The sequence below is a fragment of the Polypterus senegalus genome, chromosome 10 (assembly GCF_016835505.1).
Source record: "Polypterus senegalus isolate Bchr_013 chromosome 10, ASM1683550v1, whole genome shotgun sequence".
Taxonomy (NCBI): domain Eukaryota; kingdom Metazoa; phylum Chordata; class Cladistia; order Polypteriformes; family Polypteridae; genus Polypterus; species Polypterus senegalus.
The window spans coordinates 181,266,828-181,280,870 of record NC_053163.1 but is presented as its reverse complement, the minus strand read 5'-3'; the positions used below and the strand labels follow the sequence as shown (position 1 = coordinate 181,280,870).

At 39.5% G+C, this 14,043-nt stretch overlaps 1 protein-coding gene across 1 annotated transcript in view; it reads left to right on the top strand.

Annotated features, from left to right (window-relative positions):
* Nucleotides 1-14,043, top strand: part of LOC120538397 (phosphatidate phosphatase LPIN2-like) — an 88,555-nt gene that overhangs the window by 61,327 nt on the left and 13,185 nt on the right. The window contains exons 9-13 of the mRNA XM_039767913.1: nt 1,860-2,041; nt 2,193-2,286; nt 9,423-9,492; nt 11,902-11,991; nt 12,944-13,017. Coding sequence (XP_039623847.1) covers nt 1,860-2,041; nt 2,193-2,286; nt 9,423-9,492; nt 11,902-11,991; nt 12,944-13,017 — 510 coding nt within the window. The remainder of the gene's footprint in view (nt 1-1,859; nt 2,042-2,192; nt 2,287-9,422; nt 9,493-11,901; nt 11,992-12,943; nt 13,018-14,043) is intronic.

The following is a 14,043-nucleotide window of genomic DNA, read 5'->3' as shown; positions in this document are numbered from 1 at the left end:
ATTTATTTTATGCTCCCCCCTAACCATTCTGTGTATCAGTCCTATTTTTCTTTTTGAAGGTTATTCTTGTAGTTTCAAATCAAAAAATGGTTTTCCTGGTTAAAGTTCATCCTTTCGTGTGTGAATGCAGCCTCAAATGATGTGTTTAATTGTATTATTAGTAGTAGTTTTATTGATACATGCACCCGGGTTACCAAAGGGGGGAGCATGGCCTTTTAAGGGTGCTGCCCCCACAGTTAGGAACCGGGTTCCTGCTTCCCCGGGTCCTCCCCCCTTGGGTTCATGTTCTCTCGTGTTTTGTGGGTTTTCTCCCCAGTCCCAAAAAAAAAGCTTAGGTGCATTGGGGGGCAAAATTTTCCCCCGTTTCTTGGTGGTTTTGTTGGGGCCTGCAGGGGCTGGATTTTCCAGCAGACCGCGGACCCTGTTAGGATATAGCGGCTGGAAAATAACTGACATCTTTACTGGCTCATTATCCAGCACAACCAGTTGTTCTGGATTGAGTGCACCTATGACGTCCTCTCCATCACTGGGACCCAACACAGTCGGACTTCAAAACGCCATAACTTTCCCTCAAAGTCCCCGTCCTTTAGTGTGCCGCTTAATAGAATTTTATACAGTGGCCTCAGAACTGCCTTCAAACCGCAGGGTGTCCAGAGCCATTTTAAATTACACGGAGCTCCTTATATTCTTGATTGTCATGGTGCTGGAGAGCCAAGTAAGACTTTCACCCTACACCTGACTAGGCTACCTCTACTAAGAGTCTACTACTTACTTTCAAGTTGCTTTTAATTCCAACAAATTCCCACATTATTCAGTTGATTATATTTCTCTTTTAATTCCGCATACACCTATACTGGTGCTGTTCTGGTCTCTTCCTTGGTTGTAATGCTTGTTCACAGCACCAAAGGCCTCATTTCAAGAGAGAATCACAAAGCCACAAAACACTGATGCTTGTGTACAAATTCGGAATTTAGAGTGTAACTTAGTGAAGAATAAAAAAAGAAAAGCAGCTGAGTTTCAGTCAGATGTCTGTAGAAGAGTGGTCTAAAATTCTAGTAGACAGGTATTCATTTTGCTAACATTTGAACAAAAAGGTTGTTAAGATGATCGAAAAAAATCACTTTGCTGTCCCAGTATGTGCGAGTATTTTTCAGTTTCTTTGTTACACCTCGCCTGATTAAGGGGCCTTAGCTGCCTCGAAAGCTTGCATTTGTAATCTATTTAGTTAGCCAATATAAGGTGTCATTTCACCCTGCTTTCTCCTGTAGCAATCTAAGGCTAACACGGTACAACACTCTTGGTTACAGGAAGCAATTGATTTCAGTAATAGTTTCCAAAGTACGTGCTGCCAAATATCAAGTTGAGGGGTGCCAATAATTTTGCCCAGTCCATTTCTGTGTGAAAGGAATATCAGATTTGACTTTTTTCTTTGCTTTCTTGTGTTGCTGCAATGCAAACAAAAGTAACAAACATGTGAACAGCAAAGCTTTTCCATTTCCTTTGAGAAATGGTGCATTTAAAGATGTCTAGGGCTCCTAATATTTTTGGCCATGACTGTAGGTGTGCAGCAGTACAGCAGGCTAGGACACTGTGTAATAACCAAAATGGAGATGATTACTAGCTCTAATAAGCAAACTATTTTTGATGTGTTCCAACAAGAGCTTTATTCCTTTTAACTTTGCTTAAGGTTGAAACGTGAAAGACACCAGATGATACGAGTAACGCCATCTGTTATTAGCTTGGCCCAGTTTTACATTCACCTTAATCCTGCCTAGTTTGGGGTGTGTGTCGTGTATCTCCAAGCATTGCGGTCCTTTGATTGTCTTTCGGACCTCATAACAGTCTGATTTATTTCACAGTGACATGGAACTGGCATCAAGAGCTGATCCCGGGTCTCAGTCTAGCACCCAGTCTCCACAGTCAGTAGGCAGTGCCGCCATTGACAGCGGAACAGAGTACCTGTCTGACTCGCCGGTCGACTTACCTGACGTGGCTTTGTCCTTGTGTGGAAAGATCACAGATGGCAGCGAGATTAACAAAGGTAAAGGGAGGCTTGATGATACCTGCCAAAAGACAACATGTTTCAATGCCAGTTTGGGTCTGTAAAAAGGAAGAGTGGCCCCTAGAGAGGACTGTCGCCATATCATAAACTTTCACTAAATGTGTTCTTCCTTTTTATTTCAACATTTCAGAGAAGTTTTTTGAACACATTGTCAGCTTTCAAGATTTTGCTGCCAATCCAGGAGTGATTGAGGACCCCAATCTTGTTGTGCGCATTTCCTCAAAGTAAGGACTTTTGCTGTCATTTAACATTTTTCTTCAAATTTTTTACAATACTAGCTGTGTAAGCCCGTGCTGTAAAAAAGGGTCCTAAAAACTGTTGTAATCATCAGAAAAAAAATTGAAATGTAGAGATGTCAGGTAATTGAAAAGAAAAGAACTACTCATCTCTCTCCTAGGAGGTTTCGTTTTGCTGACGTGCTTGCATCGTTTGTGCATTAGCGGCTAAGCAACTGTCTTTATTCAGAGGTTTCGTTTTGCTGACGTGCCGGCCTCACTTGTGTACTCTCGGAGGTGGAGCCCTTACCCTGACTAAACCTCGCACTTCCGGGATGGACCGACAAACACACACTTCCGCACGTAGACGTTTATATACAGTATAAGATTCAATGACATTGTCATCCAAAGGTATAAAGTTATTTTTGTGTATAAACATATCTTAAAAAAAAATTATATATATATACACAAAAAATACTTTTTAAAAACCACACACAGTTAAAAAGTGTACTAAAAAGTAAATCATACATCACTTGTAAAAATAAAAGGTGGGTGGTTTTGCTACGATTTTATGAAGTGTTTTTTGAATTTTGATTGGTGAAAAGCGTCCAACGCTTTTATTTTACGAGTGATGTATAAGAGACTTACAGTGGGTACGGAAAGTATTCAGACCCCCTTCAATTTTTCACTTTGTTATATCGCAGCCATTTGCTAAAATCATTTAAATTAATTTTTTCCCTCATTAATGTACACACAGCACCTCATATAGGCTGACAAAAAAAAGAATTTTTGAAATTGTTGCAGATTTATTAAAAAAGAAAAACTGAAATATCACCTGGTCCTAAGTATTCAGACCCTTTGCTCAGTATTTAGTAGAAGCACCCTTTTGAGCTAATACAGCCATGAGTCTTCTTGGGAAAGATGCAACAAGTTTTTCACACCTGGATTTAGGGATCCTCTGCCATTCCTCCTTGCAGAACCTCTCCAGTTCTGTCAGGTTGGATGGAAGTAGCGTTGGTGGACAGCCATTTTAGGTCTCTCCAGAGATGCTCAATTGGGTTTAAGTCAGGGCTCTGGCTGGGCCATTCAAGAACAGTCACAGAGTTGTTGTGAAGCGACTCCTTCGTTATTTTAGCTGTGTGCTTAGGGTCATTGTCTTGTTTGAAGGTAAACCTTCGGCCCAGTCTGAGGTCCTTAGCACTCTGGAGAAGGTTTTTGTCCAGGATATCCCTGTACTTGGTCGCATTCATCTTTCCCTTAATTGCAACCAGTCGTCCTGTCCCTGCAGCTGAAAAACACCCCCATAGCATGATGCTGCCACCGCCATGCTTCACTGTGGGGGACTATATTGGACAAGTGATGAGCAGTGCCTGGTTGTCTCCACACATACACGCTTAGAATTAAGGCCAAAAGTTCTGTCTTGGAGTTTGCTAAAGGCACCTGCATGGCTGTATTAGCTCAAAAGGGTGCTTCTACTAAATACTGAGCAAAGGGTCTGAATACTTAGGACCATGTGATATTTCAGTTTTTCTTTTTTGATAAATCTGCAACAATTTCAAAAATTCTTTTTGTTTGTCTGTCAATATGGGATGCTGTGTGTACATTAATGAGGGAGAAAATTTAATTTAAATGATTTTAGCAAATGGCTGCAATATAACAAAGAGTGAAAAATTGAAGGGGGTCTGAATACTTTCCGTACCCACGGTATATTAAGTTAAAAAGTGTAATAAAAAGTAAAAAATAAGCGTGATTTTTAAAAAGTATTTTTTATATATATATTATTTTCAAATTTTTAATCATGGGTTTGTTTTAATATAATTGTGTAGTCAATATTTTAACACTTCCTTTAATATTTCTATCTGTTGCTATCGCCATCTATTGGTGAAATCGTGAACTATTCTTCATATGAAAATTTCATTTCTTAATTAACATAGACTAATTGATCAGTTATTGGAACTGATTCTTGATCCATGTATTGTCATTGGAAGTGAGTAAGTGTGCATAATTTGAAGTAATCTGGACAATAGGAAGTGGGTTAAATAGCGATTACAAGATTTGTGCCAGACAACAAACAGGTGAAGTTAAAATAAGCGCGGTAAAATACTGTTTGTTACTTGAAACACTAGTAAATAAATGTATTAATTAAGGGAAACAAAACAAAATGAAGGTAGTTTTTTTTTTTTTTTAGTATGCATTGATTTGCACTGCTGTGGTGGCTGGCGCCCTGCCCGGGTTTTTTTTCCTGCCTTGTGCCCTGTGTTGGCTGGGATTGACTCCAGCAGACCCCCGTGACCCTGTGGTTGGGATATAGCAGGTTGGATAATGGATGCATGAATGATTTGCACTGTACACCTTATCAATGCAGCATAATGGCAAGCACTGCTGCAGTCTGACTGCTCAATCTGTGTCTGTGTCGGTTTTCTTCTCACATCACCACAGACGTGCATATGAAGTTAACGGGTCATTACAAGTGAGCCCTCTGTGGGTGTGTGCTTGAGTAGAGTAATTTGTGACATCCTGCTTACAAATTATACGGTCTATCAAGAAATGGCATTAATATATTTTTTTTTCTCAGATGTCAGCTTGTTTTTGTACGTAAAAATTTCCCTTGCGTGTTTGTAAGCATCTGGTGAATTGTTATTAATTCCTGCAAGTGAAATGTGAGGCAAAGAATACTTTATAAATAATCTGTATATTAAAAATTATGGACAATCATAAATGGCGAAGGCAATCCACAAAGAATCACATGCCATGGTATGACACAATTAATCCCACAATCACAAAGCTATTGTGTAGATGGAACAATAAGTCCAAAGCCTGCTTTCTTTCCCAAGTGAATCAGTGGCTGTAATAAAACAGGACAAGCAGCTGAAACAGATAACCACTTTCTCCCATCAGTCTGTCACAAAATGAACTGAACATCTGCACTACAACCTGAATAAGTGGGGTGGTTTTCAGTTGTGTGCGCCCCTTAACTGTCTTGCATTGTGATCAGATGCTTCCATGGAACTTCCACTCTCTAATTCAGACACACACAAACATCACACTAATGGATTCTGGCGACTTTGTTCCTTTGACACAGACAGCCCTCCTTGCTGTCGTTTAGTGCTCTCACCCCTTTGCTGACTCTTTCCTGCACTTAAAACTTGCTGTATCCCCATCATTTCTGGATTAGTTCAGGTGAGCCTTCTACTCTCTGGAGTCTAGCAACTTCTCACAAAATCCACCTGCTGCTGCCGGACGCTGCTCTTAGAGGGCTAGTCAGTTGTCACACATGCTAACGGGAACATTAAGAAATGAAGCCCAACAGTTCAGAGCAATAATTATTATTAAAGATAATTTTGAATCAATACTGTAGGTGGTACAACAGTACAAAGTGGAAAATTCATAAGGACACAAACTCCTGGTGGATGACTTAAAAAATCGAGAGTGTGCTCCCCTCGACTTTCTCGTATACTGAGATAAAGGAAAGGGTCATGAGAACCACTTCCAGGTGTGCAATATTTCCCAAATATCATATCTCTTTGAGTCTCATCATAACTAACTGATAATATCGATACACAATCATGTATCTCTATTTATAATCACTTTATATTAAAGTGATATTTTCACACTTAGGGAAGTTGAAAACAGTGGTGAAATGTTTTCATGATTATGTATGCATTACCTAGATTACTTGCAAAGTAAAAAGAGTTCTAGTCACCTAAAAGCATAGAAAAAGTGATAGTATTTTATAATATTTGTTGCAATAAGTTGCTGTAGGTAAAATTGCATTTAGCTACATTTAATTATGATAATGATGGTGGAAATTAAAAATAAAAAAAAAAAAAAAAAACGATAAAATGAAATGTATTAACCAGGAACACAATGCAGACATAGAACAGCTTATTGTTCCTATTACATCTTTATATCTACATGGCATGTTCAATGTTTACATGTTATTGTTAAACTGATGATGTATAAATTAAACAAAAATTAAAATGTAGTTATAGAAAAGAATATGCATTATATTAAATACAGTTCTTAATATCATGTACACATTTAAATTTCCATTATACAAAAAATTCGTATGGTTGTTAAAATAGAATACTACTTCCGGTTGAGTAATTTTTCTCAAACTTCATATATGTTTGCTTTTTTATCATTATGAATATCTATACAAAATTTGATTCATCTATCTGGAGTCATAACCATAGTTTACTTGGAAATTCGTGAAAGTATTCAGTTAAAGTGCCACTTACGGTTGCGCAATTTTTGTCAAATTTCATATCTACAGGGTGGGCCATTTATATGAATACACCTTAATAAAATGGGAATGGTTGGTGATATTAACTTCCTGTTTGTGGCACATTAGTATATGTGAGGGGGAAAACTTTTCAAGATGGGTGGTGACCATGGTGGCCATTTTGAAGTCGGCCATTTTGGATCCAACTTTTGTTTTTTCAATAGGAAGAGGGTCATGTGACACATCAAACTTATTGGGAATTTCACAAGAAAAACTATGGTGTGCTTGGTTTTAACGTAACTTTATTCTTTCATGAGTTATTTACAAGTTTCTCTTTGTTTACAGCCATTGACATGTCAGCAGAGGTTAACACGTGAGGAGCGGATAGAAATTGTGTTGATGTCTGGTGAACGCAGTAACCGGGTCATTGCAGCAGATTTCAATGCAAGACACCCTACGAGACCACCCATCTCCCATGCTACAGTTAGCAAACTGCTTGCTAAGTTTCGTGAAACTGGTTCAGTGTTGGATTTGCCAAAATGTGGACGCATGAAAACTGTCACTAATGAAGAAACATCAGTGGCTGTCCTAGCTTCATTCAGCAAGAGCCCACAGCGTAGCACTCGCCGCATGTCACTGGAGAGTGGCATTAGTCGAACATCCCTTCGCGGATATTAGCTACTCACAAATGGCACCCTTACAAACTCCAGCTACTGCAGCATCTCAACGAGGATGACCCAGATCGGCGCACTGAATTTGCAGAATGGGCAAAACAAAATTGGAACAGGACCCTCAGTTTACGCAGAAGATTTTGTTCAGTGATGAGGCAAACTTTTATGTGAATGGTGAAGTTAACAAACAAAACCACCGCTATTGGTCTGACACTAACCCACATTGGATAGATCCCTCCAAGACTGTTGGAACAAAAAATTGATGGTATGGTGTGGTATATGGGGTACAAAGATAGTGGGGCCATTCTTCATCAATGGAAACCTCAAGGCCACTGGATATGCGAAATTGCTACATGATGATGTGTTTCCCTCTTTATGCACTGAAGCTGGCACGTTCCCTGAGTTTTTCCAGCAAGATGGTGCACCACCACATTATGGGTGTCAGGTCCGAGCATTCCTAGATGAACAGTTTCCTGGAAAGTGGATTGGTCGTCGTGGGCCAGTTGAATGGCCCCCAAGGTCTCCCGATCTGACCCCCTTAGACTTTTATCTTTGGGGTCATCTGAAGGCAATTGTCTATGCTGTGAAGATACGAGATGTGCAGCACCTGAAACTACGGATACTGGAAGCCTGTGCTAGCATTTCTCCTGCGGTGTTGCTATCAGTGTGTGAAGAGTGGGAGAAGAGGGTTGCATTGACAATCCAACACAATGGGCAGCACATTGAACACATTTTATAAGTGGTCAGAAACTTGTAAATAACTCATGAAAGAATAAAGTTACGTTAAAACCAAGCACACCATTGTTTTTCTTGTGAAATTCCCAATAAGTTTGATGTGTCACATGACCCTCTTCCTATTGAAAAAACAAAAGTTGGATCCAAAATGGCCGACTTCAAAATGGCCACCATGGTCACCACCCATCTTGAAAAGTTTCCCCCTCACATATACTAATGTGCCACAAACAGGAAGTTAATATCACCAACCATTCCCATTTTATTAAGGTGTATCCATATAAATGGCCCACCCTGTACTTATTTTTTTATCACTTCTAATATCCACACACAATTTCAGTCATATACAGCATCTTTATTTATACACATAGTTTTACTTGAAAAAATCTGAAATGTATTCAGGTAAAGTACCACCTCCGGTCACTGGAAGTGGCCCAAAAGTTGATAGGATTCCTTGTTTTTGATATAAAGCAGGTGTACAGAAACTCATTTTCAAGTTATTGTGTTTACACACAGACAGACATAATTTCAAAAATGGTATTTTCAGACTTGGGAAGGTCTAAAATGTCAAGATTCATCAAAATCTTGAGGTGAGATTTTTTTCACGATTCCTATACTTTCTCTATACTGTGTATATGAGAAAGTAAAAAGGGTCAAGAAATGCCACTGCTGGGGGTCTTACATGCACAGGCCAGCGAACATACAGCCTCCTTTTCTTCACAGGTTAGTTTCAGATGCACTAAATTCCTAAACTGTCTTTAAATTTTCTTGGTTTTCATGTTCACCATGTAACACTCTCAAGAGTTAAACCTAGGAAAACCAAGATTCACATAAAAACACCCAGAAGCTGACTAAGGTTTATTTGTTTATTTTTTTTTCCATTGTTGGCAGGCCAATACCTCACCCTAAGACACTACCCTAATTTTAACCACTTAACCAGAAATGAGTCTCATACCAAAATGGCTGACTTAATAAAAGTGTATTAATGAATAATCATCCCCAATAACACTAAACCTGCATCTCAATATACATACACCTATTCAGCATTAAACACAGTAACAACCAGAAAACCAACAAATATTTACAGTCCAAGTGGAATAAGTAAATGGCCGATATGATAAGAAAAATATAATGCATTGGTTAAACTGAACATTTGAGACTGACTTCTATGTCGAAGGTCTGTAATGTTCTGAGGAGCGTTTCACACTTAACATAAAGAGCCGTGTTGTAGTGACACAGCAGAGGTTCACAGTTCAGGACTAACTGACATTTTGTGTTTCCTCACTGCATGCTTAACCTTTTTACTCAGCAAGAGATGTGTTCACAAAACAAGACACAACTTCTCCCCCTGCTGGGTCCAACTCCCAATTTAAATCAAGATCCATTCAACACGTCCAGCTCTGTGAATGTCTTTTTATGTCATATCTGATTGATTTTCTTGTAGACAACACTGCTCATCTGTTTGATTTAATAAATCCAACCTGTGTTATTTCAAATTCTTTCTTTTTTCTCTCCAGATACTACAACTGGGCAGTTGCTGCTCCTATGATCCTATCAATGCAGGCCTTTCAGAAGAATTTGCCAAAGGTATTGATTTTGTAAGATGAATTATTTTTCCAACTTCAGAAATAAACAAATCTTCTATTATGCCAAGAACCCTAAACCCTTTGGCACTTTTGTGGTTTTATGTTTGTGCTCCCCAAACTGATGCTACGCGAATAGCAAATCTGTGGTTGTCTTCATGCTTTGTCATTGACGCTTTGACAGACTTTATGCATTTCCAAACACGTTTGGACCCCACTGCCTGTACTTGAACCTGGTGTAAGATTTATCCTCACATTTCTTCTTCGTTTTATCTGAAAGTGTCCCCAGACATGCTTTGGGGTAACATTTCTTGATGATCTGACAGCAGTGTGGACAGATATTTATCTGTATACAGTTGTGCTTGAAAGTTTGTGAACCCTTTAGAATTTTCTATATTTCTGTATAAATATGACCTAAAACATCATCAGACTCCTAAAAGTAGATAAAAGGAAACCAGTTAAACAAATGAGACAAAAATATTATACTTGGTCATTTATTTATTAAGGAAAATGATCGAATATTACATATTTGTGAGTGGCAAAAGTATGTGGACCTTTGCTTTCAGTATCTGGTGTGACCCCCTTTGAAGCAATAACTTCAACTAAACGTTTCCGGTAAGTTTTGATCATTCCTGCACACAAGCTTGGAGGAATTTGAGCCCATTCCTCCGTACAGAACAGCTTCAGCTCTGGGATGTTGGTGGGTTTCCTCACATGAACTGCTCGCTTCAGGTCCTTCCACAACATTTCGATTGGATTAAGGTCAGGACTTTGACTTGGCCATTCCAAAACATTCACTTTATTCTTCTTTAACCATTCTTTGGTAGAACGACTTGTGTGCTTAGGGTCGTTGTCTTGCTGCATGACCCACCTTCTCTTGAGATTCAGTTCATGGACAGATGTCCTGACATTTTCCTTTAGAATTCTCTGATATAATTCAGAATTCATTGTTCCATCAATGAAGACAAGCCGTCCTGGCCCAGATGCAGCAAAACAGGCCCAAACCATGATACTACCACCACCATGTTTCACAGATGGGATGAGGTTCTTATGCTGGAATGCAGTGTTTTCCTTTCTCCAAACATAACGCTTTTCATTTAAACCAAAAGTTCTATTTTGGTCTCATCCGTCCACAAAACATTCTTCCAATAGCCTTCTGGTTTGTCCACGTGATCTTTAGCAAACTGCAGACAAGCAGCAATGTTTTTTTTGGAGAGCAGTGGCAGTGCCATGCACACCATTGTTGTTCAGTGTTCTCCTGATGGTGGACTCATGAACATGAACATTAGCCAATGTGAGAGAGGCCTTCAGTTGCTTAGAAGTTACCCTGGGGTCCTTTGTGACCTCGCCGACTATTACACGTGTGCCTTGCTCTTGGAGTGATCTTTGTTGGTCGACCACTCCTGGGAGGGTAACAATGGTCTTGAATTTCCTCCATTTGTACACAATCTGTCTGACTGTGGGTTGGTGGAGTCCAAACTCTTTAGAGATGGTTTTGTAACCTTTTCCAGCCTGATGAGCATCAACAACTCTTTTTATGAGGTCCTCAGAAATCTCATTTGTTCGTGCTATGATACACTTCCACAAACATGTGTTGTGAAGAGCAGACTTTGATAGATCCTGTTCTTTAAATAACACAGGGTGCCCACTCACACCTGATTGGCATCCATTGATTGAAAACACCGGACTTGAATTTCACCTTCAAACTAACTGATCATCCTAGAGGTTCACATCCTTTTGCCACTCACAAATATGTAATATTCGATCATTTTCCTTAATAAATAAATGACCAAGTATAATATTTTTGTCTCATTTGTTTAACTGGTTTCTCCTTATCTATGTTTAGGACTTTAGTGAAAATCTGATGATGTTTTAGGTCATATTTATGATGAAATAAAGAAAATTCTAAAGGGTTCACAAACTTTCAAGCACCACTGTAACTGGAAGGCCAGCCATGAAGGAGGTGAAAGGTAACTGCGTGTGCCTCTGCCTGCCTGTGGATATCACTCATTTGCTATCTTCAGCCCTTCTGGGTCTCCAGAGTGTTCGTCCATGTATCAGGAGAGAGAGTCCAGTGATCAGACATTAGTAGCACCATTACTAATCTCATATGATGATAAGGAAAGGCAAATTTTAAAATGAAAGCATCCTCTGAGCTAACTTACACTTTTTCCTTTAACACTTTTGACAAAATTCATCAATAACATTAGATGTAGTTGACTAATAATGCATATTCCACCATACTGCAAAACAAAGAGAGCAAGAAAAGCTCTGTGCTGACAGAAAAAATAAAAAGTACATTGCAATCAAATCATCGGGGTCAGCCTTCCAAAGTCTTGAGCCTTTGTGTCCTCCTTGTAACACTGCAGCCTTCACTCAACATTTCTGGTGCTCTGTTTTTTTATTTGTGTAGAGCACAGTGGACCAGCTGGTAAAAGAGAAGATGCCCAAGAAGTCGGGTAGATGGTGGTTCTCTTGGAGAAGGAAAGATCTAGCATCTGAGGTACGGGTAAAGGGGTTGCTGTTGATAAGCGACGGTGGGAATGCCCGAGGTGACAGCTCTTAGAGAAGTGTAGTCTTCGTGAGTTGAAGAAGATCCTTCAGTGCCAGGAATTGGCAGGTGCCCCTTCTAATCTTATATCACAGCTCCAGTTGATTCAAAACTTTGCTGCAAGAGTCCTTACTCGAACCAGCAACAGTGAGCACATCACATCCACCCTGCTTCGCCTTCACTGGCTCCCTGTGTCTTACAGAATTGAATATAAAATTCTACTAATAACTTACAAAGCCATAAATGGCCTCGCACTGGACTACATCAGCAACCTTCTCCATCACTAGGCTCCTGTTTGTCTACTAAGGTCCTCTGCTTCTGGTAATCTTGTTGTCCCTCACACTAACCTGCACTCTATGGGTGACAGCAGGGCCTTAAGCTCCATAGCACCCAGACTTTGGAATGACATCCCGAAATTAAGTAGGTCAGCTGACTCCATTAATTCTTTTAAAAAACAACTCAAACCTCATCTGTTTAGAAAGGCTTTTAACTTAACTTAACATTCCGCCCTTTCTTTCAGTTTACCTCTCTGTCCAGGTGCTCAGGATAATTTGTGTGACTGTTATATCACAAGTTAGGTTTTTTTTAGTATTGAATTTAGTATTTTACTCTGGTTTATGTTCCTTTATTCTATTTGAGGCTTTGTTATCTGTTTCATTGTTCTATTCAGGATAACATTTGTATTCAATGTTACATATACCCTGCTGTTTTTTCTAAGACTCTGTGAAGTGCCTTGAGCATGGGAAAGGCGCTATATAAATAAAATGTATTATTATTATAGTCTGCTTCTTCCATGCTGCCAACCTCTCTGTTAGTGAAATTTTTCAGAAAGGATGAAACCAATATACAGCTTCTTTTTTCCCCTAAATAATGGAATTCATTTTCTGCTTGATCTTTATCTTAGACAAAAGCCAATGAAGAAAAAAGTGAAGAGAAGAAAAAGCCAGACGAACCCGTCACCATTGCGACTCCTCCAAAGTAAGCGTCCCTTTTGTCTAAATGGTAAAATGCGCTTGAGCCAGTCAGCCACAAAGACGTCTCTCGTTGGTGCGATGGAGTAGCCCTGCTGTCTCAAAGCATCACAGCTCGTTCACTGCCCGTGTAGAGGCTCACTCAGACTTTGGTAAAGAAGGGTGCCAGCTCAATGTCTACCTGTGACTCAGAGTGGGGCGCTGATCAAGTCTGGAGTCCACTGCACTGATTCTTATAATGATTTTAAACACTTCAGTCATGTCACCTTTTAATCTTCATTTGCTTCAACTAATAAGGTTGAACTTCTTCAGTCTTTATTCATAAGTTACAGCTCAGCCTATGGGCGTCTTCAAGTGTTGATTAGTCTTTTTTGTAATACGGAGACTACAACTGTGCAGGGTACTCCAAGTCTGGCTCCACGAGACTCTAAGGTGTTTGTTCAAGAAGTGTTTGAACATCCCGGAGTGTTTCTTTCAAAGCACTTTGGCACACACTTTACATTTTTACTTTTCTGCAGCATTCTGAATGTTAGGCACACAATATCGACGGCCTAGTTTGCTACATGAATTTTTGTGCAAAGCTCATAGCCAACGTGCTGAGCTGTTTGCTACATGAAATACATTTGCTGTGACTGATCTGTCTGAAACATAACTGCAACATTGTCAGGTGTTAATTTAAGAAACTAAACCAAAATCAAATATTTGATCCGAGTCCCGGGTCAGTCATTTCATGTTCTCTCTCAGGTCCTCCTGTTTCCATCAACATCTTTTTAAGAGCTGCAAGTCAGGCCGACTGACGTCTCTTAAATGTGTCCACTGTTCCATGCGGTGGTACTTGTTCTCATCTTGTGCTTGATGTTGCCTTGATGGGTTCCAACTATCATTTCCCAATATTGGAATACTTGGATTCATAAAATGTGGAACAATTTAATCAAATGTCTAATGAATATGTTGTAATATTTAAATGATCACAGACTGCTCTGGCTTCCTTCCACAGACAGACATGGTAGTTAGGTTGACTGGCAATGCCGAG